Genomic DNA, 24,288 nt, shown 5'->3' with positions numbered 1-24,288 from the left:
CCTTGGAACCATTGACAGTTTGGGCTGGACAATTCTTTGATTTGGGGAGGTCCAGGAGGCTGTCCTTTGTATTATAAGATGTTTGTCGGTGCCCCTGAGCTCTACCCACCAGATGCCAGCAGAGCCTCTCACGGCTCCCAGTTGTGACTGCTGTAATTTCTCCAGTCATTCTGAAATGCTTCCGGGAGAAGTTCCATGCATCCGCCCAGAATCCCTGCAAAAGAACATAGGAAAGCCCCAAGAGAAAAGGGGATCGTGAGCACCCAGAGTATCTATCACCTTTCTTCTGGCTCTCCCAGCAGTGAGCCCTGGGAGAAGGAAGCACCCCATACTGGATACCAGAGGAGGCGCCCATGCTAACACCAGGTGACCCTTCCATAAGTCAGTGGTTCCTGGAGACCAGGAGGACGTGGAGCTCACCCTGCAGCATCTCCTGGGGCAAGTGGCTCTGGTTGGGTTGGGTTGGAGATTCTCAGAAACCTACAGCACCACCGCCTTGACCCACACCCTCAGGGTGAAGGCCACAGCAGCAGCAAGGGTCTTCCTCCCTACTGGAAGCTCAGTGTTCTGCCCCTGGTGAAGGCCTTGCACACACTGGGGTGCTGACCCCACCTCCTCATTCAGTGTCTCCTTCACCAGGAACCCAGGACTGAAGAACCACTGCAGATCCTCAGCCTTCCCCAGCTATGAGCCCTTGGTTGGTGGCAGCAACTGATTCTGCAAATTTTTTTCTCTTTTTTCCCTCTACTCAGACTCCAGGAGCAGTTCCCCCTCAGGTAGAGCCCAGCTCAGCTTTGGGGGTGAGACTGTAGAACCTAGAACTGGGTTCTAGTGAAGCCAGAATTGGGAACAGGTAGTTAGTGTAGAAATAGGGGATCGGGTCAAATCGAGGAAATGGAGGCCATAAAATCATCTGCCTCTGGAAGTTGGAAACTGCCCCTGGAAGGATGGAATGTCAAGGATCTCCGGAGCCCATTGATTACCAAATTTACCTGCTTTTATCAAGGACTGCAAGCCAGGAGCTGCTAATTAATGCCCCCTGGGCCCTTGCCTGCCTGAATCACCCTGGCCCTCCCCCTGCCCATGGCTTCTCACTTAATGCAAAACCAGGCCTAGTCACTAGGCAGGAAGGAGAGATAAGGGGGGAGAGAACTGGAGAACAAAAGAGACCTTAACCTATAAAAGATGTAGGGTGCGCTCACTTCTTGGGACTTTAGAACATCAGCCATGGCCCCCTTCTCCCTGCTGGGAGAAGTCTGTATTATTACCTTTAAATAAAACCTGCTTAATATGCTTGCCTTGGCGTGCTTCTCTAGTGTTCAATCTTCAACATTAGAAGGAGCAGAACTCGTCACCGGTAAACGGCGGTATCACTAGTTCCGGCTGCACTGATAGTTAGCCGGGCGACAGTGACAATCTTTCTGAGCATCGGTTTATTGCTGAATCATGTAATAATAGCAGCGCCTGCCTCCTAGAGGCTGTGATAGGAGCTGAGATGGTGGACTCAAGTGCCCAGCTGATCAGTAAGTGCTATTTATCACACTATTTTTACATACTAGCTCTTTAATTCTGTGCCACACTTTGTTCTTCCACAGTCGCTGATCCCCCTGGTGGAACAGGAACTGCCAGCATCCTGTGGTCTTTGATATCGAGACAGGACCTGGGAAATGAGTGCTGTAAAAAATACCCAGGGCCTGTTTGTGTGTCTGCACTTCTATGTTTTGAAGAAGTGACTTTAATACATAAATGTAGAGTCCTCTCAATAAAAAGTCAAGTGCTCTGGGAGGGCAGCCGGAGGGTGAGTACTGGAACTGGGGAGTAGATGCTCAAGCATTCGGGGAACTTTAGCTTTTAACATGTAGGCTATGACCAGGATATTCTTGGGGGGTGGGGAGAGTATTGAGAAGAACATTGGTACTTCCGGCTATTAAAAATATGATAGGTTACAGTTTGCAAGGCTGAAGAAATTAAGTCAGAAGGGTTGGCACAGGACAACCAGGCAAACCAATGGAGATAGATCAGTGGAAGAAAATAAGAGCCCAGAAAGAGATTTAAATTTGCTGGGTGTGGTGGCGCACGTCCATAATCCCAGTGACTCAGGAGACTGAGGCAGGAGGATTGCAAGTTCAAAACCAGCCTCAGCAACTTAGCATAGGCCCTAAGCAACTTAGTGAGTCCCTGTCTCAAAATGAAAAATAAAAAGGGCTGGGGATGTGGCTCAGTGGCTAGGTTCACCTGGGTTCAGTCCCCTGGTACCAGAAAAAGAAAAAGAAAGAGATTTAAATAGACCTCCCCAGCAACTTAAGAAAGGCCAAATGGATTCGAGATTTAGCAAACTTAAATGAAGCTATACATGTGCTATAAGAAACAGGAGGATTTTTAAAAATTATTATGTAATGGAAAAGGTATCTAAGGGGAAAGAAAAAAATAAAAAAGAAATCCAGGAGCCATGGATAAAAAGCTTGATATAAAGCTTGAGAAATTTAACTAAGTTAAAATTTCAAGGCTCACGCCCTTAACCCGGGTGACTCTGGAGGCTAAAGGCAGGAGGATTGTAAATTGATGACTGAATGGACTACTGGGACCTGGCTGGAGGAAGCAGGTCACTGGGAACCCCACCCTGGAAGGGCTGGTCTTCCCGCCCCTTCCCTGCTTACTCTTCTGTCTTCTCTCTTTTCCCCTCTCCCTCTCCCCTCTCCCCTCTCCCTCTTTCTCCTCTCCCCTCCCCTCTCCCCTCTCCCTCTTTCTCCTCTCCCCTCTCCCCTCTCCCTCTCCCTCTCCCTCTCTCTCTTCCCACACTCTGAGCCTAGAGCAATGAGACCAGCTGATCATGGACTGAAAACATCTGAAACTATGAGCCAAAGTAAACCTCTCCTGCTCTAAGCTGTTCTTGTGGGTATTTTGGTCAGAGCGGTAAAAGGCTAACCCAGACACACGTCTAGAAACCAGAGAGCGAGCAACATTACAAGATATTGCTGAATTCCTCTCCAAAATGTCTGTTTCAGCCTCCATTTCTACCACCTTATGAGTGCCTGGACTCCATTGCTATTCATCCTTTTGGATTTTTTCAATCAGATGGTGTGTGTGAGATGGCCTGTTTTAATGTGCATTTTCCTAACCACTAGTGAGTGTGGCTGTCACCCGTTTGCTGCCTTCTGAGTTTCTGCTTCTCTAATTTGCCTGTTTACTTCATTAGCTAACTTTCTAGTATATTAGTGTTTTGTTTGTTTGCCTTTTTTTTTTTCTTTTTCCTATTGATTTATATGTTTTTCATATATTTTGACTACGAGTCCGAGTCCCCCAGATCCTAGACAGTTAGGTCCAGGAAGAGAGAAAGAAGAAGGTAGGGAGGGGGGCAAGATCAGACAGCCCATCTCTCCTTCTGCTCTTCAAAATAATTAAGAAAATGAAAGGCAACCACGAATTGGAGAAAATGTTGCAATGTCTACATCTGTCCAAGAACTTGTATCCTGTTTTCATTAGCTTTTGCATCATTGTGACCAATATACCCAATAAGAACAACTTAGAGAAGGAAAAGTTTATTTGGGGCTCAGTAATTCAGTGGTCTCAGTGCACAGACAGCTCACTCCATTGATCTGGGCCCGAGTGAGGCAGAACATCATGGGGGAAGGCTTTTTCAAGGAAGTCCAGGAGGACACTATTGCAGTATATGTTACCTGGTGATTTCCCATCCATGGACTCCTACCGGGGCCCTGGCTCTAAAGCTCCACTTGCCCTGGTTGCATTTGGAGTTAAGAACTCTCCTACTGTACGACCCTCATGGCAGGCATCGCTCTTGGAGAAAGCTGCCTTTGCCATCTTTAACAAGTGTTTAGATCGTTTTTCTTTAACAGCTTATGTCTCCTATTGTGTGACTGAGTCCTGGTTTCCTTGTCTGTATAATGGAAAAAACTACCGCTTCATTTTTTTTTCATTTTTGAGGTGTGGACAGGATCAAGCGAGATTCCCAGATAACTTTGGTAAAGGGTGAAGCTAAAGTGTACGCACACTCTTGTTCCAGAGGCCCCTGTTTAAAAAGTCCTAGGTGGAGGACTGTGCAAGCCTGGAGTTGATTTGTTTGGGACAGGAGGAGAAGGCCTTCAGCGTTGTCTGATTCGGGTGGTGAAAGAAGATAAGGTAGCCTGTGACGCAAAAATTGTGAACTTTGGTGCCCCCAAGCAGCCTCTTAGGCCCTTGAACAGTGCGGTTTGTAGAGGTAGCAGTTTGCAGAAGTACAGATACTTTACAAGGTTGCTGGAGAAGAGATGTCTCCGGAGAAGGGTCAGAGGAGTTCCTAGAGAAAAGGGGAAACTCGACTCAGGACCAGTGGGGTTTGGGACATACTTGAAGGAAAAGAATTTCAGCACGTTCCAAAGGCAAAGGCAGAGGTTTATTTAGGAAAGTAGACACACATTCAAGGGAGAAGTTGGGGTGGGGTGGGGGCAATCTCAAAAGAGAGACACCTCTGGGTTTAGGGAATACACACTCAAGGGAGAATGCGTGCCATCGTCAGAGGGAGAGACAGCAACCTGTTGCTGTGGGGTGTTAATACCTACAGAGCGCTGGTGCTAGGCGCTGGATTAGAGGCGCAGGCAGGGTGGAGCTACACGATTTTGCACCAGTTTTATCCTTTGCTCGCATATTTCCCTCATTTTATAAAGTCAGGGGCCAAGGGCAAGTTGCTCAAGCTCAAGATTTACAACCGTGCTTTCTGCCATCTCAGTGGCTTGTGAGAGGTTCCTTTCTTTATCCTAAATCCCTATCTCATTATCATTATGGCCTTCCCTCTGCTGGGACGCACGGAGCGGCTCTCGGGGTGGACAGGGCGCACTGGGACCACTTGGGGAGGTCTGAGCCGTCACAGAGTGAGCTCCAACACAACTCGTATTAGATGAGGGCACAGACAAGCTCTCTCTAAGGCCGTAGTACACCGGTTAGCGCTAAGCAGTCTCCCGCCGAGCGGTGCACGCCTGCGCACTGGAGGCGCCGCGCGCAGGAGGAACGTACCAAGCGCCGGGCCGGGGGTGTGCGCGGAGACCCCCGCGGGTGGCGGTTCAGGGAAGCAGCCCTTGCGGGCTCCGGAACCTGGAGTCCCCCGGTCTCTGCCCGCCCGTCGACGCGTCCTGGGGACTCCCGCCCTCGGCGCCGTGAGGAGCGCGGCGGCGGCTTGGCCTGCGCGTCTCTGCGGGCGCACAGACCCAGCCCTGGCACCTGGCCCCAGGTAAGCCACTGGGGACGCTACCGTCCCTCTTCACGGTCGCGGGAGCTGAGGTTCGGGGCCACCTGCGGGACCTACGCTGCGGGCGCACGGCCTGAGCCCTCCGCGGCCGGCCCTGCCCGGCTCCCTGAACTCCGACGCCCGGGACATCACCCGCTCGGAGCCGCGAGCGGCCCTGGATGCTGTTACCGACGGGACTCGTTTAACCCGCAGCGGCCCCCGGGGTGGGTGCTGCCCTCGCCCGCGGCGTAGAGCCGGAGCAGGGCGCGCGCCCCTTCCCAGCGCAGCGGCGGGTGGCGGAGCCGGGGCCCTGGACGCGGTGCTCCTAGGCCACCGGGAACCGCACTCCACCTCCCGGGAGAAAGCGGAACGTTCTGCTGCTGCGTTGTTTCAACAGATCTCATTTTGTGTCACTTGCATAACTGATGATATCTGATTCTTATTTAAAACGTCTCCCTTTCGGTTTTGTAAGCTGAATATGTATGTGGGACAAACCCCCAAATATCTAGTGGTTTTCTCTATTTTCCTTCCAACACATTCCTCCTCTTCCTCCTCACCTTTCCACCTCCTCACAGGTGTGGGGGGCCGTGAGAAGCCCAGACTCTAGGGCCCAGCAAGAGCTCTCAGATCCCCTGGGAGGTGGGAGGGTGAGAGGAGGGGACTAATGGGCCTGGGGAGAGTAAGAATTGAGAAAGATCTGGCATAATTATGACACCTTAGAAATAGAATTGTGGCCACTTCCCTCTGGGCATGCTCAGGGAAAGGATTGGTAAGAGCACTCAGAATCAGAAAGCCTCAGATTTATTAAGCCAACACATTTATCAGTGCTCCTGGCTTCCTCTGGGGGAACCCATAGGCTCTCAGGCATAAAGGACCTCATTTGCCTTCCTGCCCCTGATCAAAGCCTCGCCTGCCCATACTGTCCTTGCTTCTCTGTAAGAAAAACAAGATTCCTTCCCAACTCTGAGGCCGATCCCCTCCCCCACCTGTGCTCCCAAACCTTTCCCTTGGGAAGCTCCTGCCTTGGGTTTAATCTTTTCCCTATGTAGTTAGCTTGCCCCTTTTCCCATTGTGCTTGTTCTTTGTTTAGGGACGCAACCAAGTCTTTTCCTTTCCATCTCCATCTCCAGCATTTGAAGTATAGTCAGCCTTCCGAAGCTGCAGATTCTGCAACCGATGGGAGATCATAATTATCAGGAAAAATAAAATGTGGGACTGGGGGTATAGCTCCATGCTACGGCCCTGGGTTCAATTCCTAGTACTGGGGAAAGAAAGAGGGCTGGGGTTGGGGCTTAGTGGAAGAGCACTTGCCTAGCATGTGTGAGGCACGGGGTTCGATTCTCAGCCCCACATTTAAATAAGTAAATAAAATAAATAAAAAATTAAAGAAAGAAAAAAATTGTGTCTGTCCTGAACATGTGCAGACTTTTTTTCTTATAATTACTTCTAAACAATATGGCATAACAGTTATTTACATAGCATTTACATATACCAAGTATAGGTAATCTGGAGACGATTTAAAGTATATGGGTTGATGCATGTAGAGTATATACAAATGCTACTCTGTTTGATCAAAGAGACTTGACATGCACAGATTGTGGTGTCTGCAGGACATCTTGGCGTCAGTCCCCTGAGACGCCCGGGGGTCAGCACCCACTTCTTCCACTCCTCTCATGGTACTGTGTAGGCTTCTTCATCCACTGAGGTCCTCTGACCCTGTCAGCCACTCCTTTCTGGATGGTCTCTTCCCTTTGCCTCTCAGGTGTCCTTGAGATTGCTCATCCTCTGCCCTCCCCAAATTGTCAGTGTTACCTGGGACAACGACCTTCCACTCTCAGTGTTTTCCCTCAGTTTCTGTGGAAACAGGTTTGTTCCAAAAGAACCTCCAACTCCGTTATTCCAGAACGAGCCTGTGTGAGTGAGTGAGTGGGATCACAAGGAGTCACGGTCTGTCCTTCCTCCTCCATCTCCCTACTCAGCACTGTCTTCCCTGGGATGGGTCTTCAGGCAGCCCCTTCTCCGTCCTGAGCCTGTCCTGCCTCCTTACTCTCCGGACTGCCTCTCCTGTGGTCCCCCTGTGGTGCTTTCCAGATGACTTCCCGTGTGACCTGCTCAGGCTGCATCCTTGAGGCTCTTTGGCCTGGAAGCCTTTCCACAAGCCCTGCCGTGCAATCCTCCAGTGTGTGGGTCGCCTGTGGTGATGTGTCACATGTGACTTCATACCTGCAGTCAGAGTACTGGAGTTCTTGGATGATTTTCTTTTTAAAATTTACATTGTAGAATCATTTTGGTTCACAGTTGGCTCCCACCAGCATCAGCCTCATTGCCATCCTAAGGTGCTCCAGTGGAAGAATGGGGTGGCACTAACCTTGTACCAGTGATTGCCTGTGATCCCACCTCTACCCATCGGGCTGTCAGGGATTTCAGATCCTGAGTCTATAGCCCAAGGTAAACAAGCCCCACAGGACCAAGTCCAGGCTCTTCGCTGCACAGGCACTTTATCTCGAGGTCAGACTGAGGCCTCTAGAAGCTGTCCCGTCTCACAGCACTTCACCCACTTTCCCACGCTGCACCAAGATCAGCCTGTTTCCAAGATTTCCCACCCCGAACGCCCAAGGGGCACTACTCTCCTGTATTTATTTTTTGGTCCTAGGAATTGAGCCCAAGGGCAGCTTACCACTGAGCCACATCCCCAGCCCTTTTTATTTTTTTATTTTGAGACAGGGTCATGCTGAGTTACTCAGGGCTTCACTGAGTTGCTGAAGCTGACTTCAAACCTGGGATCCTCCTGCCTCAGCCTCCCAAGTCACTGGGATTACGGGTGTGCACCACGGCACCCAGCCCATATTTTAATCTTAAGGGTGCAGTGCTGGCTCCTAGTGAGTAGTTCATGAATCTTTATTGAACAGTTGAATGCATTGAGTACAGCATCCTGATGGGACAAAACTGATTGGGAAGCAACAGGATTGGTACCCTCAGGTACACTAGTGGGTGAAGGTTTTGGGGTGTGCCCTGGGCTACAGCTCTTGACAGACAGGTGTTTCCCATTTCTGTACCATTATAGGTACCATGTTGCATACCATGGCCTGGTTTTAATGTCCTGTCCTGTGTCCTCACTGATAGTGATACAGCCTACAGACTGCTTCTGGAGGTTTGAACTAACTGGGTTGCAGTCTTCAGTCAGTAAGAGCCGAGGTAAGTCCCCTTCAGTGCTGACATCTGGGAGTAGTGTTCTGGGCCCAAGACAGTATCCTGTATGTCATTCCCAACTTTATCCAGCCTCTTCACAGTGTCACCTCACATGGGCCTTTGTTCATTTGATGTCTGGGTGGCTGGCTAAGTTCTGTGAGATAAGCTTGTGGCTGTTACCTGTTAAGCCTTGGAGACTGCTAGCTGGAAGGAGCTTCTCCTGGCAGAGTCTCAGACCCACTTCAGGTTACTCGTCACCTGTGAAATACAGTCCTGTCATCTCCAGGGATCTGTACTATTTGACAACACTCAGTGTCAGGATGTACAGGTTTTCCAAATTAATCCTCCCACTTAATCTCATCTCGTTCTGCTCTGAGAGATGAAGCCTGCTGACTTCCAGGTACTGTGGGTGGGTTTTTAAGTCATCTTCCTCAGTCTTGTCCTTCCCAAGGATGTGCATCCTGGCTCACTAGGCTCTTCCTCCTCTACTGTCTTCTCTCTTCCTATGTCTCTTCTGACTTTGGGTCTTTTCACTTTATAGCCCTGAACTTGACCTAACATCCAGGAAAATGAATGAGGGGGAGGAGTTGAAGATCACAGCGAGGTTTTGGGCTTGAGCCTCTGGGTGGCTGGGTGTCCCATTTACCGGGATGAACGCAGGGAGAGCAGGTGAGGGGAGCTTAAGAGAGTCCTGAGCCCAGGGCAGACCTGGGTTAAGAGCAGAGCCACCCTGGCAAGGCCGGGTGAGAACAGGGCCTAGAGAGGCAGCCTGAGGATAATCACCCAGGGGACATCCAGAGTAAGAGGACCAGAAAAGGGACTGAGAAGGCACCAGAGATGGGAGGAAAACCAAGAAAACCAGTTCCTGACTGAGGAGAAAGGGCATTTCAAGGGGAGGAAGCAGGGAGGGACTTTGGGTATTGCAGAAAAGCCATTTGAGTTAGCCCCAAGACAGTCACTGGTGCCTTGGCCAGACCCCTAGAGGAGCAGGTTTTGAGAGCAATGGGAGGTGAGGAAATGGCCCTTCTGGAGGTTTGTCTGTGACAAGGAGCATGAGAGGGCACTGGGGGCTGCTCCATCTATGTTCTTTGCAGAAGGCCAACTTCAGAAAAGATCAGCAACACCTGGCTCAGGACTAGGCTTTCTTTTTTAACAAATTTTGAGCCACTGTGTACATTTACTGTGCCCTCTGGCTGCCAGGTGCAGCCTGGGTGTTCAGACACAGCTTGGGAGCCCCTCTCCCTTCTGACCAGCACTCATCAGCGCCTCTCCCCCTGGAAAACTGCCAGGACTTGGTGAAGTCCTTCCCTTCCATGGGTCACCCAGTCCACGCAGTGCTTCACGCCTTCTGCGCGGCTCTGCATGTTGGGAGTGAACACAGGGGTCCTGTCTACCTTACTTTGTATCTACTACGACACATAGAAAAATCACAAGCGCCTCCTAAGTTCTTAGACATTGAAAGAAAAAAGGAGAAAATCTGTCCGTGCGTCAAAGAAGATGCACACAGAAACCTCTAACGTGCAGAGAGCTGTGGAGACCGGCCTCTGGATGCCCTGTCTGGCTAGACATTGGAAGTCGAAACTCACGGCGGAGGTGGCGGCCTGGGGAGTTCCGTCCTGGGCCTGCGTTCACTCCCTTGCTCTGCCTCACCATTTCTTTCTCGGCCTCCTTTCTCCTTTCCTGTCTGGGCCATCCTTTCCCCTGGGTGTTCCCCGGAGCTGGGTGGGGCCACTGCCAGCCATGCTTTTCATCTTGCCTTGCAGCCTGGGCCTGTCTTCTCATTTCCCCAAGCTTCCAAGCATAATAGGAATGGAGAGAATCAAAAGGCCCCCCAAGAGGCAGATACCCTCCGGATTAGTGGGACAGGAGCCCCCTGTGAGTGCCAGCTGCCCTGTGACCAGACCCAAGAGCCCAGCTGCCACCTCAGCTGACCCCAGCCCGGACTTTAATACCAGAGCCACCAACACTCCTCGGGGACTTTGCCTGCCAGAGATGGAAGTCAAGCTCGAGTTTATGGACATGGAGGAAAACACCGGCAGTGGCCATAGGAAAATCAGATCCCTCAGCTCCCAAAAGAAATGTGAAAGGGACTTGTCCCTGCAAAGGAGCAGCTCCTGCCCCCTACCCAGTGGTACAGTGATCCCTTCATCTGACCTGGGCCAAGCTTTCGTGGAGAAGCAGGTAGAAGCTGCCTTTGGCCCACCTGCCTACTGTGGGAAGAGAAAAACCCGCTCCTTGGGGAGGCCTAGTGGTCACCCTGCCCCCTCTCAGGCAAAGTGCCGGTCTGGCCCTGAGCAGAATAAGCCAAAAAAAGACTCTGGGATTCAGGGCCTCAGACTTGTGCTTGGGCAGGAGCCCCACACACAGCCTAAGAAGAGGAAGGTGTCCAAGCAGAAGGCACGTACCTACGGAGGGGAAGGAAAGCAGACAGGAAGGAAGGCAAAGTCTTCGGCACTCCATGCTAGATCTGCCCCCTCTACCCCAGCTCTGGTTCTGCCCCGTCCCCCATCCCTGCAGATGACCAGTCCTGACAGGTTGGAGGTCAGCAAAGAGAACAAGGAGGCAGTGCAAGCCGACGTCCTCACCACGCATCTGGCCACAGAGGTGCAACACCCCAAGAAGTGGAAGAAAAAGCATTTGCTTCCTGGAGTGAGGGAGAAGTTGGGGCCCCAGCTGAGCCTCCAGGAGACCCCCTGCTTGAAAAAGTTGGTTAGAGCTATGAAAACAGAGATGCAGAGCTTGAATCCTGCCCCGCATGCCACGGGTCTGAAACCCGGGTCAGACATCAGGCAGTTCTTCACCATCGACTTCAAGAACACCTGCCAAGTCATCTGTACCCTGTGTCATGCCAGTGTCAGACAGGGCAAAACTGAGGGGCGGTCCCGAGCCTCAGGCCTCATCCGTCACCTGGCCAGCGAACACGGGCTGGAGTGGGATCGAAGGCTGGCTACCAGCAGTGCTGGCAAGGGGATAGAGGGCATGGAGCAGGCACAGCTGAAGGCCTTGCCCACGGGTGCTGCCAGTTTTGCCTCAAGAGGGCAACTGGTGTCCTTGGGAGGAAGTGACAGGGAACCAGACCCAGGCAGACCTGACCAGCCACTTCTGGCCTCACCACCCCTGCCTACTTCTCCTGCTGCAGTCACGGACAGCCTTGGTGGCACGGATGCCCCGGAACAGTGCCGCACACAGGTCTGGAATCACAGCATCGCAGAGCTGCTGTGCAGCCTGGCCTTGCCCTTCTCCTTTGTTTCCTCCCAACCTTTTAAGAGGTTTATGGCACAAGTGGACCCTCGGTACCACCTGCCTCCACCAGCCTTCTTCTCCGACAAAGCCTTGCCCCTGCTCCACGAGGCTGTGGGTGAGCAAGTCCTTCAGGAGATGCAGTGGGCAAAAGGAGGCCATATTCACCTCACGGCCTCTGTGTTGACCCAGGACTCCGTGGCAAATTATGTGGCTGTTACTGCCCACTGGGTGGGGGCACAGTCAGGCAGCAAGCCAGGGGCATCAGGGAACCTGAGGAAGAGAGCCCTACTCTGGGTCCGAGGCCTGTCCCTGGAAACAGGCTCAGAGGACAGGCAGCCAGAGCTGCTGGAGCAGATCAGCCTGTGGCTGGGCCGTGGCTCCCTGAGGGCAGGCTTCCTGGTGTCTGGTGGCTGCCCTAGCCTGGAAATGGCCATGAAGGCTGAGGGTTACACCCACATCCCTTGTTTTGCCCACTGCCTTGACTCTCTAGTGAGCAACTTCCTGTGTCACCATCATAGTGTCCAGATCATCCTGGGCACAGCCAGGGCCATCTGCAGCCATTTCCAAGGCTCTGCAGAGGCCCGGAATCTCCTCAGCCAACTCCAGCACCAGTGCGGCCTGCCGGCTCAGCAGCCCTTCGAGGCGCTCTCAGACCACTGGGGTTCAGCCTACCGCTTGATGGAGTGGCTGGTGGAGCAGCAGCAGGCCCTGCAGGAGTACGCAGAGAAGCAGCAGCCGGGCAAGGCCAGCACCGCCCTGTCGGCCATGTTTTGGAGCCTGGCAGACAGTCTCGTCAAGCTCCTACAGCCCTTCCAGATGGTGATCCGCGAGGCCAGCACAGCACAGGCCTCTTTAAGCCAGGTATTGCCCCAGCTGCGCTACCTGCACATCTTCCTGGAACAGGTGCATCGGCACTTCCAGGAGCAGAGCGTTGGGGAAGTGGGTGCAGCCTTGCGGCTGGCTGAGGGCTTGGCTCTGCAGCTGTCCACAGACTGTCAGCTCAATGATCTCTTCCACCGTGAGGAACTCGTGCTGGCCACTTTGCTGGATCCCCGCTTCAAGGGCAAGGTTGAGGCCATCCTTCCTGCAGGGGCTGACATTGACCACTGGAAACAAGTCCTTGTGTACAAGGTGAAGGAAATTATGGTTTCCCACTATTCCGTGCCTACCCCAGGCTCCCTGCGGCGCCCCAGGAGTGTGCGTGTGACCACCAACAAGATAGCCAAGGGCCCAAGGGCCCAGGGGAGGGGCCAGAAGGAGGCTTTGCAGAAAGACGGCGACTCCAGCTCTTTCCTGCTGGTCCAGAGAGAGAAGACCTTGCTGGAGCGGCTGGAAAGTGTGGGACTGATAGCCTCAGAAAGCAGTGGGGCCTCGCTGTCCACTGAGAACCACCTAGCCAGCATCATTGTCAAGAGGTACCTGCGAGAGAACGAGACCATTGGGGCTCAGGAGGATCCGCTGTCTTACTGGGAGAAGAAACATGAGACCTGGCCAGCCCTGGCCCAGCTGGCCACAGTCTATCTGTCTTGCCCACCCACAGGAGCCTTCTCTGAAGGCGTCTTTGCTGCCCTGAACAGCCCCATCATCACGGAACAAGCCTCCCAGCTCAAAGTGGAGACTGTGGAGCATCTCCTCTTCCTGAACACCAACCTGGAGCGCTTCCCCCACTACGCCCCACCGCCCCTCATCTGCTCCAGTGCTGACCCTGCTGAGCAGCAGCAGACCCTATAGCCTGCAGACTTGGGTGGGTACAAGTAGGTTCCAGGAACTCAGGAGCTTGAAGGTGTTCCAACAGTCTGCTGCCTTCAAAACCTCAGGGAACCCTGCAGCAGCGAAGAGAAGAAGACATCAGCTTAATCCTGTGCAGTAAGGATGGGGACAGCCTCTTTGTTCCTGACAGATTGCCATATTCCTTTCTGCATGAAGTCATCTTCCATGCCCACATCGATCCATTTATGTTCAGCAGTATGCATAGAAGGGTTAATATGCTAGGGGCTGTCATGCACACCTGTAACCCCAGTGACTCAGGAGCCTAAGGCAGGAGGATTGCAAGTTTGAGGTCAGCCTCAACTACTTAGTGAGACCCTATCTCAAAATAAAAAAAGGGCTAGGGATGTGTCTCATTGGTAGAGTATCCCTGAGTTCAGTCCCCATTTCTGGAAGAAAGGAGCGGGTAGGCTTTCCTAGACAGAGGCGGGGCCCACAGGTGGGGCATGAATTAGCACCCTCTTCCTACACACACACACACACACACACACACACACACACTCTCTCTCTCTCTCTCTCTCTCTCTCCTGCAGCTCTCCTGAGGCTCCTTTAATTGTAGGACTAAAGGACTCCTAAGGTAGAGTAGCCATCTCAGGAGGCAGGTGCATGCACTGTGCATGTGCACACGTAAACATCAGTTTTGGGAATCCCAGAGTGGCCAGAGAGCTCCTGAGGGGTGGAACTAACCAACTTGTACCAAGACCTGAACTCCCAGTCCTCAGCATGTCATTCTTCCTGAGGGATGGCTGAGTACAGTCCACCTGCCAGCACCTACCTCCCCTTCCCTGGCCACTTGTGTAATGCAGATCCCTTAATTTAGAAGAGAAAGATGCATATGAAGCCTGCTGATAACAGATTGCCCAGAGTTCCTGTAGGATCAAATACAGAACCTAAGGGCTGGGATCCAGCAGCCCAGGGGACTGGACAGCAGAGTTCCAGGCAGGCCATCACACCTGCAGCTGAGTAGCCTGAGTGTACTTGGTCATTGGGCAAGTGGTTGCTAAGATGGGGCGCACCCTCAAACCGTCCCCTTGCTGAACTGCCAGCCCTAGAATTCTGTCCCCTGGCCTTTCTGGATAGATTGTAAGTTTGTTTCACTGTGACATTAAGAAATTACTGAAGATGTAAAGCAGCAGGAAAAGGTAGCCATAATCCTGCCACTCAGTGATTTGATACAGTTCCTTTTTTACATTGAGATCATACCCTATGAGCTATTTCACGTGCAGTGTTTTCGTTTTGGCTGTAGCAGTCGCATCTTTTAAATAAAGCTTCGTGAGCACCATCGTTACTGAGTGTGGTGTGAATTTTAGCCTGGCCTCCGCATTGCCCAGCCCTCCTCCCTGCCTACAGCACTCCAGATGGGGAGCCTACGGAAGGGGGTGTTCACAGGCTTCCCATAGGAGGTGAGGCTTGGGGGAGGGGTGGTGGCTGTGGGGGGCATCCTCAACGTCCCCTGCTGGGAATCCAGGGTGTTCATTCTTGAGGGCAGGGTATGCCCCATACCGGCCCAGAACTGCCTGCACCTTCCCTGCACATCCTGGTTCAGTGGACAGGGCAGGGTGGTTTCAGTTGAAGTTGCCCTGAGGGGCAAGCAGGTTGGGCTGAACTGCCATCCCTTGATTCTGTGTGACGGCACTGAGCTGACTCCCAGTGTCCTCAGAGAGTATGGGGAAGCCAGGTGGGGGCAGAACATGGTGGTGCAGGTGGTAGGTGGGTGGAGGAAAATGAGAGCCATCGGTGGTCCCGAGCTCAGAGGCTTGGATTCCAGAGCCTCGTTTCTCGCTTGGGGGCACTTGTGTCTCCCAGGGGATGTTGGTACTATCTGGAGACAGTTTTGGTGTCACGGCTGGGGGAAGGGGCTGGTTCTGTGGTGTCTAGCAAGCAGAGGCCAGGGATGCTGCCCCAACAGACACCTTGCCCAGAGTGACAGTAATACCAGGGCGAAGAAGCCCTCATAGAGCCTCTGGAGCAGGGAGTGGGTGGAAGCAGCTCCCAGTTCACCGGAGCGGCTGGGTGACTTCCCCTGAGCCTGCTCGGGGTTGAACGGCTTCTCCCTGGCCTTGGCTCTGTCCTGCCCCAGCTCACTCCATGGACATCATTTTTCTGACTCTGCTTTCTAGAAAGATGAACTGAGACTTGGTAGGGGAATGGGCTCATCTTCCCTTGTTCGCAGTCAGCCTCCCTCAGGAGTGTCCACGTCACCAAGTCCTCTTACAGACTGCTTCCTGGGCCCAGAGGATGGTTCATTTTTATCACCAGGACAGGATGGCTGCTGCTTTGCAGAGACAAGTTTGGGGCAGTTGCACGTGGATAGCTCTTCTGCACTCTGCTGCACCTCTGTCTGCTGGACATGTGGGTGGCCACCTGGTGGTGGCATGCAGACATATGATCCGTGATCAGGAGCAGAACAGAACTCTGACCCAATGAGAATCAGGGTTTTGCTCTGACCACACAGTCATTTATCCAACTGCCAAAGCCCAGGCAGCTCGCATCTCCGTGAGGTGCAGGACCAGGTGGCACTGGTGCAGACCTGGGTTCTGGAGGGCATGTGTCTTGCCTAGGCAGCACTGTGGGGCAGGGAAGCCCCGATTTCTATCCCAGCTGGGTCTCTTCTTCACCGCTTCCTCTTCTACAACTGTTTCCTCTCTGCAAACTGACCTCAAAGCTTTAAGGTGGTGATCACCCATGTCAGCCATCTCATTGGGGTCTCCCTGCCTGTCCTCTGCCTTGTCTCTCTCGCTTCTTCAATGTCATCTTCCTTGAAAAGGCCCTTGCCTCATCCCTCAGGGGACTCTCTCTTCAACCCTCTACCAGCCATCTTGTCAGCACCCCGAGACCGCCCTTCCACAACCACGTCTGGCCTCACCTTGTCCAGGTCCAGCAGGTGTTACCAGTATTGTACTCTTGCTCCTTTAAGGCCTCAAATTGCCCTCGGCTGCTAGTCATTGTCCTCCCAGCCTCACTCAAGTGGCTCTTGACCTCTCACTGCCCAGGGCTCCCTAATCACCACCCCAGGATCAAAGTGGGGTGCATTTTCCTGGAGAGATGCCCAGAGGTATTTTAAGTATCCCCCAAAAGGCCGACCTCATGTGCTACATGCCCTCCTGACTGGCTGCCTGCTCCTGCTGAGAACGCCTGAGGCCCTTCAGCCGAAGCTCCAGCTGCCTTGAGCCTTATGCCACACTGCCCCTCACACTTGGTGTGTGGAGTTGCAAGTCCTTCTTGTTCAGTGCCGAGGATTGAACTCAGGGTCTTGTGTGTGCTAGGCAAGGGCTCTACCCCTCAGCCCCTTGGATGTCATCTCCCCCCGTTGTGTCCCACACATGTCCCAAGAGCCCCTGCCAGTCACCTTGCCAGATCGCTAGTTGTTCTGGCCTCTCCCCTCCCTGTCCCTGTGTGCCCTCATTGGGTGGGGTCTGCGTGTTTCTTTTCTACAACATTCTCTGATGCCTTCCTGCACCCCCTCTGTGGGCCAGAGCCATTCTGGCCAGACGTGAAGTGGCTACATCATCACCCTCTGCTCACCCACGCCACACACCACTCATGTGGAGGGGATGCACACTTGCAATGCATGACTGCCAGTTCCTTTCAGAAAGAAATGATGTGTGAATTTAGAAATTAAAAAAAACAAACAAAAAAACCCAAACAGGTTGGAGTATTGCAAGCTGGGGGGCTAGGTGAGGAATAGGTGTCATGAAGACAAGATCTGTCAGTCTCCAGGTCCCTGGTGGGGAGCCCTTTAAAAAGCTCTTGCTGGTGGGGTGGGAAGAGCTGATGGACTGGGCTCTGGGCCTGACTCCTCGGAGGGGAAGTAAACAGTGTGTTGATCATGTGCACTTGGCAATCCCAGTGCCCTGCCCACGGGTTCCTTCAGCAGTAGTGGCCATGATCTCCTTTGCAGCTTCTTTGCAGGTGTCACCTGCCCCCAGGCCTAGACACTGGAGGGTTGGGAAGCGACAAGTGGAGCAGGTCTGCTCTTGTTTTCCTCTCTGCTTAAACCTTGACCCTTTGTGGGCAGCAGCACCACCGGCCCTGCCCCCAGGCTGCCTCCCTCTCATGCTGCATGAGCACCTGGGCTCGCTGTCCATGGCCACTGCTGACTCCATGTGCCCTCTCCCATCTTTTGTTGCCAGCTTAGTCGGCCCGCCACTCCCACCATCCATCCCTCAAAATAGCTTCCTTGACTCTCCAGCCTCCTTCAGCTTGCCTTTTGGGGCAATGATGTCATCTTTGCAGCTGGCACTGAGCCGTCTGGCACAGTGATCAATGCTGGTCTGCTGATCTGACCAGTTGGTCAGAACTGGTTTGGGTGGGCAGGGATATGATGGGTGGGGAGCAGCCATACCTAGAAGCTTCCCTGGACCTCCCCTCCCTTGACCTGTTTCCTCCTTCATCCAGGACTAAACGCCAACTCCTCAGGCCCTGCAGCTCCAGCCAGAGGTTGGGAATTGGCCCATAAAATCTGGGAACCTTTTCTTTTTTTTGGTACTGGGGATTGAACCCAGGGGCACTGGACCATGGAGTTTCATTCCCCAGCCCTTTTTATTCTGAGAAAGGGTGTCACTAAGTTGCCCAGACTGACCTGGAACTTGGGATCCTTCTGCCTCAGCCTCCCAAGTCGCTGGGATTACAGGCATGTGCCATGTGCCTGGCTCAGATAACATTTTAATGAATGAAGCAAAGTACAGTACAGCTCATTTGTCCCTGGAAGGAGGCAAAAGAAATTGGTGATGACAGCTTCCTACTGTCTAATCGAAAATAAATTTAACATTTTAAAAAGGAATACCTTGAGACTGATCATGATGTATCATGAGTGGTTACTGAAAAAGAAAATATGAGATTTTTGACCCCAGGCTACTTTTTTTTTTTTTTTTTTTTTTTTTTTTTTTGGCACTGCTAGTGATGGAACCACAGGACTTTCTTTGCACATACTAGACATGCACTTTACAAGTTGCATCCGTCCCATTTTCTCGCTAAGTTGCCCAGGTTGTTCTTGAACTTGAGATCCTCCTGTCTCAGCCTCCCGAGTAGCTGGGATTACAGGCATGCACCACTGTGCCCTGCTCCAGTGGACAGAACTAGTAACACTGGGCCCAGATTTTGTGCAGTGTGTCCCTAACTCACAGGGTGACCTGGGATTGCTGTCCTTAGGCTAGGCTGGCATGGTCTGTCTTCAGGCCTTGGTTTTGAGGTCTTATTTGGCTGTTGATTTGTTGGCTCTGGTGGTTAAGGCTGGTGGGGCAGCCTTTGTGTCCTCTGTCACCTGCTGTAGGGGACACAGTAAGTGCTATAGAGATGCATGCCTAATTGTCTATCTCTCCTTAGGGACCTGCATGCCCTCTGGGCATTTATCAAAAACAGGCCAACCAGCCAGGCCCAAGGAGAACTGAGGGTGCCTTCTTGGGGGAGAGCAGCCAGCTGACCCAGTGGCATCATATCCCTGTGACAACCTATCAAGGTCCAGACCATCCAGACCATTCAAGTCAGTTCGTCCCATGGAACCTCCAGGTGAGAAGCCAGGAGAGGCTGAGGGGCTGCGCATCACACCCCAGCTACTGAAGTCGTGCTCGGGCGAGTTTGCTCTGGAGTCCATCCTCCTGCTGAAGCTGCGAGACTTGGGGCTGGTGGACCTGGGCTGCCTCGGGGAGTGCCTGGGCCTCGAGTGGCTGGACCTTTCAGGCAACGCGCTCACCCAGCTGGGCCCTCTGGCCTCCTTGCGCCAGCTGGCTGTGCTCAATGTCTCCAACAATCGGCTGACGGGGCTGGAGCCATTGGCCGCTTGTGAGAACCTGCAGAGTCTCAATGCCGCAGGCAACCTGCTGGCCACTCCTGGTCAGCTGCAGTGTCTGGCTGGGCTGCGGGGCCTCGAGTACCTGCGGCTCCGTGACCCTTTGGCGCGGCTCAGCAATCCTCTGTGTGCCAGCCCCTCCTACTGGGCTGTGGTCAGAGAGCTGCTGCCTGGCCTGAAGGTCATCGATGGGGAGCGTGTGAGTGGGCGTGGCAGTGAGCTCTACCAGCTGTGCCGGGACCTGGAGAGCTCCCTGCGCCCCAGCTCCAGCCCCGGCCCCGGACCCAGAGCCACGGAGGCCCAGCCCTGGGTGGAGCCTGGGTACTGGGAGTGCTGGCCCACCCAGAGCAGCTCCATCCTGGAGGAGGCCTGCCGGCAATTCCAGGACACACTGCAGGAGTGCCGTGACCTGGACCGCCGGGCCACCGAGAGCCTTGCCAGGGCCGAGCAGGCGCTCGGTCCTGCGGGCAACGCTTCTTCCTTCGTTTTCTGAAAGTGCCCCCGGACCACCCCAGGACAGCCTGGTGGGCGGCCCTCTGCTCCCCCTCCTCCCCCGCCTCTGCTTTGTCTTAGGTTTCTCATGCTGGTCACTGGCCTTAGGAACTGGGCCTTCATTTATTCCTATCCCAAGCATTGCCCGCCCTGTCATGAAGACGTCCCCGCCCTGCCTTCACATAGAGCAAGGAGGAACAGCCTCCTGAGTGGCCGCTGGCGGGTGCAAGTGCTCTCCGCCAGCAGTTGGCACCTACACTGTGCACCAGACAAGGGGCCACTCCTGGTTGCGACAGTCTGAGATTTAGTGGACAGGTCACTTCTTCCCAAGGCTATTTGTTGAGAAAGGCAGGGGAACCAACCATCCCAGGCAGAGCAGAGTGCCAGAACATTCCTGAAAGCTGGAGCCCACCACCCTCTGAATCTGCCTATCCAGATGACTGTCCTCTGTGGCCCCTGGCCTGTGCTCCCCGTAAGTCTTCCCCCTTTCTCACCCACCGACTCTATTAAATGGCTGAGTTCATTTGCATCATTAAGTCTGGTCCTCTTGTCCTGCACAAGAAGCTGCCCTGCCACCTGTTCCTAGGTGTCCAGCAGGAGGGGCCAGTGTGCTTGTGTACACACATTCCCAGCTTGCCCTCTTTCAACTGGCCTCCTAAGGTTGAGCTGAGGGCAGGGGCAACACAAGGAGCAGAGGGATCAGGGTCTGAGAGCAGTTTTATTAGCTCAGGATATGAGTGGATCTTTGGCCCGAGAGGGAGGGCCTTCCACGAGGCACCCTGCTCAGCTGTGCAGGAAGTGGGATAAAATTCTACAAAGAACACACTGAGCTGTGGGTAGGGAGTCCCAGCTTGCCTCCGGCTCTAACCCGTCCCTCCCCGCCCCACAGTCCACCGCAGCCTTCTCCAGCCCCGGCTGCCTACCAGTGCAGGGCTCAGCTGCCGGGCAGCACCTTCAGGAAGGCAAATTGTCCAGGGAAGTAGTAGCTGTGGGGGTCCTCGCCAGCCCGCTCCACCCTGCTGCATTGCGTCTCCTGGTGTTCCTGGGGCTCCTGCTGGCGCCAACAGCTATTCAGGCAGTGCCAGCAGTACTGGCAGCACTTCCACATCCCCTAGGAAACGTCTGGACCACGCCCGGAGTCCCTTCTTGCCCCCATTTCCCTCTGCCCCTCCTCCCTGCATCCAAACATCCTCCACCTCTCCCCTGACCCAGCCCCAGCCCATCTTTCCACCCGCTTCAGAACCTCTCCCCTTCTTACCCGTCGTCCTTGCGTCTGTATGGGGCAGTGGACCATCCGGCCCAGAACTTTATCTTCGGAGTCCAGTTTGATGCAGGCCAGGCATTTTCGCTTCCTCTGGGGAAGCATGGAGGGAAGAAAGAAAAAGGGTGAGGCATGGGCACCAGGAGGGCAGGGGCGAGCTCCCCGTCAGGTCCCAGAGTAGGGGGCAATCAGTCATGCTGGCTTCAGTCCCAGGAGACTTTAAGAAGTCAGTCAGTTCCACTTTCCTTCTTCACTGGAGATGGAATCCAGGGGTGCTTTACCACCAAGTCACAGTCCCAGTCCTTTTTATTCTTTATTTTGAGACAGGGCCTCATTGAGTTGCTGATGGTCTTGCTAAATTGCTGAGACTGACCTTGAATTTGGGATCCTCCTGCCATGACCTCTGAGTTGCTGGGATTTCAAATTATGGAAACTTGGCATATGTGCAAACAGGAATCCTTCGGAGATGTGTGTGTGCATATGTGCATACATGCAAATACATGTGCAGTTATATGCATGGGCGTGTGGCATGTGCATGAGCATGGGTCTAATTGTGTGTGCATGTGTGCACACCCGCACGTGTGCATGTAAAGGCAACAATCCTCACCAGATTGGTTCTTGCCAGTTGACTTTCACCAGACCACTTTGCTCTTGTATATTCTGTTTATTTAGATTTTCTTTTTAGATTGGATTTGAACAAAAAAGTTCCCTGAACCAAAAGGTTTGAAAATCACTGATATAATCTAGTCCCTTCCCTTAGCAGATGGAGGGAACCCATATAGAACCATATAGCCCAGGGTTGGTGTTCCCAGACAGGAGCCAGAACCAGATGACTGCATCCCCTATGCCAACAGCAGCGGCTCTGCCCCAAGGTGACTGATTACTGTGAAACCCACCATGGTGCCAGGCAGACCCTACACAGGGTTCTACGAATGGCCTGAAGCCCGAGAGACTCAGCGTGAGTGCTGATGAGGAGATCCTTCCCTCTCCAACCATCCCTCCTTTCCCTGCCTATGGACACTTGGCCCCGCACAGCCTGGAGCACACACTGAGCCTGTGCTCTCCAGGAAGGCTCAGCCCTAAGGGCTTACAGTGGACCTCCCAGTTCCACACACCACACAGGTGCCACGTGTGCCCCAGTGCACACAAACGGATCTGCACTCACCCCAGCGGGCTTGACCTTGCACTCAGGTTTCTTCCAGTCCTTCTTCCTGCAGTTTGTCTGCTGGAGCTTAAATTCCAACCTCACAAAGGTGCCCGCTGGGAAGGGCTGTGGACAGACAGGAAGGCCAGCAGGCAGCTAAGCGGGCAAAGAGACTACTGAATGTGACCTGGGCTGGTGTTCTTTCTCAGGAAAGCTCCCTGGGAATGTGCTGGTCCCCCTGAGGTGCAGCCCTCCACCTCCCTGCCAGAGCAAGGCCATGCCACTAACCGTGTCCACAGCGCTGTCCACACTGGTCTTCTGGAAGGCCCATTGCACGGGTGGGTGCTTGTGGAACTCCTCCAGGGCCACCTGTAGGGCCCTGTGCTGCACCCCTGTGAGCTCGGCCCTGCCCATGCCCACTGAGCCCAACCACAGGGCCAGCAGGATAGGAAGCTGCCACATGGCTTCACCTCAGTTGCCCTGGCCCTGGAAAGAGGGTGTGTGGTCTTCAGCTCTTCCAGCCAGACAGGGCTCCTCCAACCCTGCCCTGCTCCTCAGTTATGCCTGGAAAACTCTGGGAAGGCCGTGCGGGGAAATGGCCCTTGGGTCCACCTGGTCCCTCCCACCTGGCCAGGCACCTTTCTCTGGGGCCTGTAAAGTTTTAAAAGAGTTCCCCGGCCAACCGCCTGGGAAGCAGCCCTGTTGCCCTGGGCTCTCTTCCTCCATGCCCTCTCCTCCCGCTGCCCGGGGCACCTCGCGCTCCTGGCACCCAGGCTGTTCCTGCCGGACCCTTCCTCCTCCCGCTCGCAGCCAGGAATCCCCCGGCTCCCAAAGGTCCCCGCCCCGCATCCCAGGCCCAGGCCAGCAGCGGGGGAGGGGCAGGGGCTGGGGCACCAAACCCAGCCCGGCCAGAGGCTGAATACTTTTGGGAGAACGTAAACACGTGGGAGGGTCCAGGGCGGGCGGCAACCCGGGATGCTTAACCCTCCCGGCACTGGGGCTGGCGCTGCCCACGGCCCCACTCCTGTCCCCGGAAACGGGGTCCCCACCTCTGCCTGCCCTGGGCTTTCCTGCTGCTGGCGGACTCTGCACGCTTTGCCCCTTTCCTGGGGTCTTCTGTAAGCCCTCCCTCCCAGCCCTTCTGATCCCGCCCTCAACCCCTGCCTGGGGCCGCCAGAGGGGCGACCCTCGGGGGAACCCTGCCTGGACAGGCGGTCTGCGGCCAGAAAGCCACAGATGCGGAAAACTGAGGACTGAGGCCTGTCGCTTAACCCTGCGCCCACTCTCCGCTCGTCCAGCTGCCTCCCGCGGCGGCTCGCCCCTCCTCACCTCCTCGACGCCCTCGGGTCTCTGCCAACCTTCCGCGGTGCAGACCTGGCGCACCGTCAGCCTCTTCCCGGCTTCTGCCCCCAGCTCCTCCTCGCCGCCGCCTCCCGCAGCCCCACCTCCAGGCCCCGCTCCTCCCCAGAGCGCCCTCCCCCTCGGCCAGCCCCCTGACCCTGACCCTGACCCTAGCCGCGCTGGCTGCCAGCTGGGCGGTTGAGCGCTTGGGGCCAAGCAGTCCCCAGTCCCACCTCTCCCTGGCTGAGGAGTCCGAGCTTTCCAGGTCTCTTCCCCGCTGGCCGAGGACTGCCCTGCTCCCCCAGGGCTTCCTGTGCCCACTCACCTGCCCAGGTAGGGCTGTCCTTTCCGGAAGGAGGAAATATTCCCAGAAATACAGACACCCTCAAAGCACACGAAAGCATGAGGAGTCCCCCTGCTACAGCTCCTCTGAGAAGGAAGGTTTCTCCCATAGGGCTGACCGTGGCGTCCAGTCTCCTGTCCGCACGCTGAGTGCTGTCTTTCCTGGCCTTATGTCCCATCCTTGTGGGTGGAGACTCAGTCTCTAGGGTTCTGGGGGACTTCAGGTGTGCAGGATGGAATTCATAAGGCAGTGAAGAGTCTGGGAGCTCAGTGTCCAAACCACTTAATTCCTGGGTACCTCAGGCGAAGGGGACAAGTTGTGAGGCTTCATACCAGTAGCAACCACCTGCTTTGATCTAACCCAAGTCCTAAGCCAGTCACCACAGAGGACCTCGCAGCATCCAAAAGCATCTGAAAGCTGGGGTCATAAATCCTATCCTAAGCCACTGTTTGGGGGGATTAAATGGAAGACCCATGGAAAGGGCACAAGGTTTTCTTTCCCT

The 24,288-nt window shown here is 54.3% G+C and overlaps 2 protein-coding genes across 7 annotated transcripts; one reads left to right on the top strand and one right to left on the bottom strand.

The window, feature by feature from the left end:
* Nucleotides 1–4,218: 4,218 nt before the first annotated feature.
* Nucleotides 4,219–20,518, top strand: LRRC61 (leucine rich repeat containing 61). 4 transcript variants are annotated; one of them, XM_079149282.1, is made up of 4 exons: nucleotides 4,219–5,221; nucleotides 7,499–7,666; nucleotides 8,283–8,413; nucleotides 10,171–14,699. In XM_079149282.1, the coding sequence occupies exon 4, from the start codon at nucleotides 10,217–10,219 to the stop codon at nucleotides 13,379–13,381; it is 3,165 nt and encodes a 1,054-aa protein (XP_079005408.1). In that variant the 5' UTR covers nucleotides 4,219–5,221; nucleotides 7,499–7,666; nucleotides 8,283–8,413; nucleotides 10,171–10,216; the 3' UTR covers nucleotides 13,382–14,699. The 4 variants fall into 4 exon arrangements, with proteins under 4 accessions (XP_079005408.1, XP_079005409.1, XP_079005410.1 ...); XM_079149284.1 differs by lacking the exon at nucleotides 10,171–14,699 and adding an exon at nucleotides 18,743–20,518 and having other exon boundaries at nucleotides 4,230–5,221; XM_079149283.1 differs by lacking the exon at nucleotides 7,499–7,666.
* On the bottom strand, nucleotides 20,403–23,586 carry RARRES2 (retinoic acid receptor responder 2). Of its 3 annotated transcripts, none has more exons than XM_079149332.1 (5): nucleotides 23,432–23,586; nucleotides 22,391–22,588; nucleotides 22,124–22,228; nucleotides 20,956–21,051; nucleotides 20,403–20,748 (listed from the first exon to the last, which is right to left on the bottom strand). In XM_079149332.1, the coding sequence occupies exons 2-5, from the start codon at nucleotides 22,562–22,564 to the stop codon at nucleotides 20,632–20,634; spliced, it is 492 nt and encodes a 163-aa protein (XP_079005458.1). In that variant the 5' UTR covers nucleotides 22,565–22,588; nucleotides 23,432–23,586; the 3' UTR covers nucleotides 20,403–20,631. The 3 variants fall into 3 exon arrangements, with proteins under 3 accessions (XP_079005458.1, XP_079005460.1, XP_079005459.1); XM_079149334.1 differs by having other exon boundaries at nucleotides 20,403–20,745; XM_079149333.1 differs by having other exon boundaries at nucleotides 23,373–23,514.
* Between the last annotated feature and the right edge of the window lie 702 nt (nucleotides 23,587–24,288).

Source organism: Sciurus vulgaris (genome assembly GCF_902686455.1).
Source record: "Sciurus vulgaris genome assembly, chromosome: 8".
NCBI classification, from domain to species: Eukaryota; Metazoa; Chordata; class Mammalia; order Rodentia; family Sciuridae; genus Sciurus; species Sciurus vulgaris.
This window is presented reverse-complemented; position numbering and strand designations above follow the sequence as displayed.

Bases quoted from the DNA above. Each gene is read 5' to 3' on its own strand.
- LRRC61 (XM_079149283.1), top strand. From the start codon at position 10,217: ATGGAGAGAATCAAAAGGCCCCCCAAGAGGCAGATACCCTCCGGATTA.
- RARRES2 (XM_079149332.1), bottom strand. From the start codon at position 22,564: ATGTGGCAGCTTCCTATCCTGCTGGCCCTGTGGTTGGGCTCAGTGGGC. The intron at 22,229-22,390 runs GTTAGTGGCATG...GTCTGTCCACAG, and splicing joins TGGACAGCGCTGTGGACACG to CCCTTCCCAGCGGGCACCTT. The intron at 21,052-22,123 runs GTGAGTGCAGAT...ATGCTTCCCCAG, and splicing joins GCAAGGTCAAGCCCGCTGGG to AGGAAGCGAAAATGCCTGGC.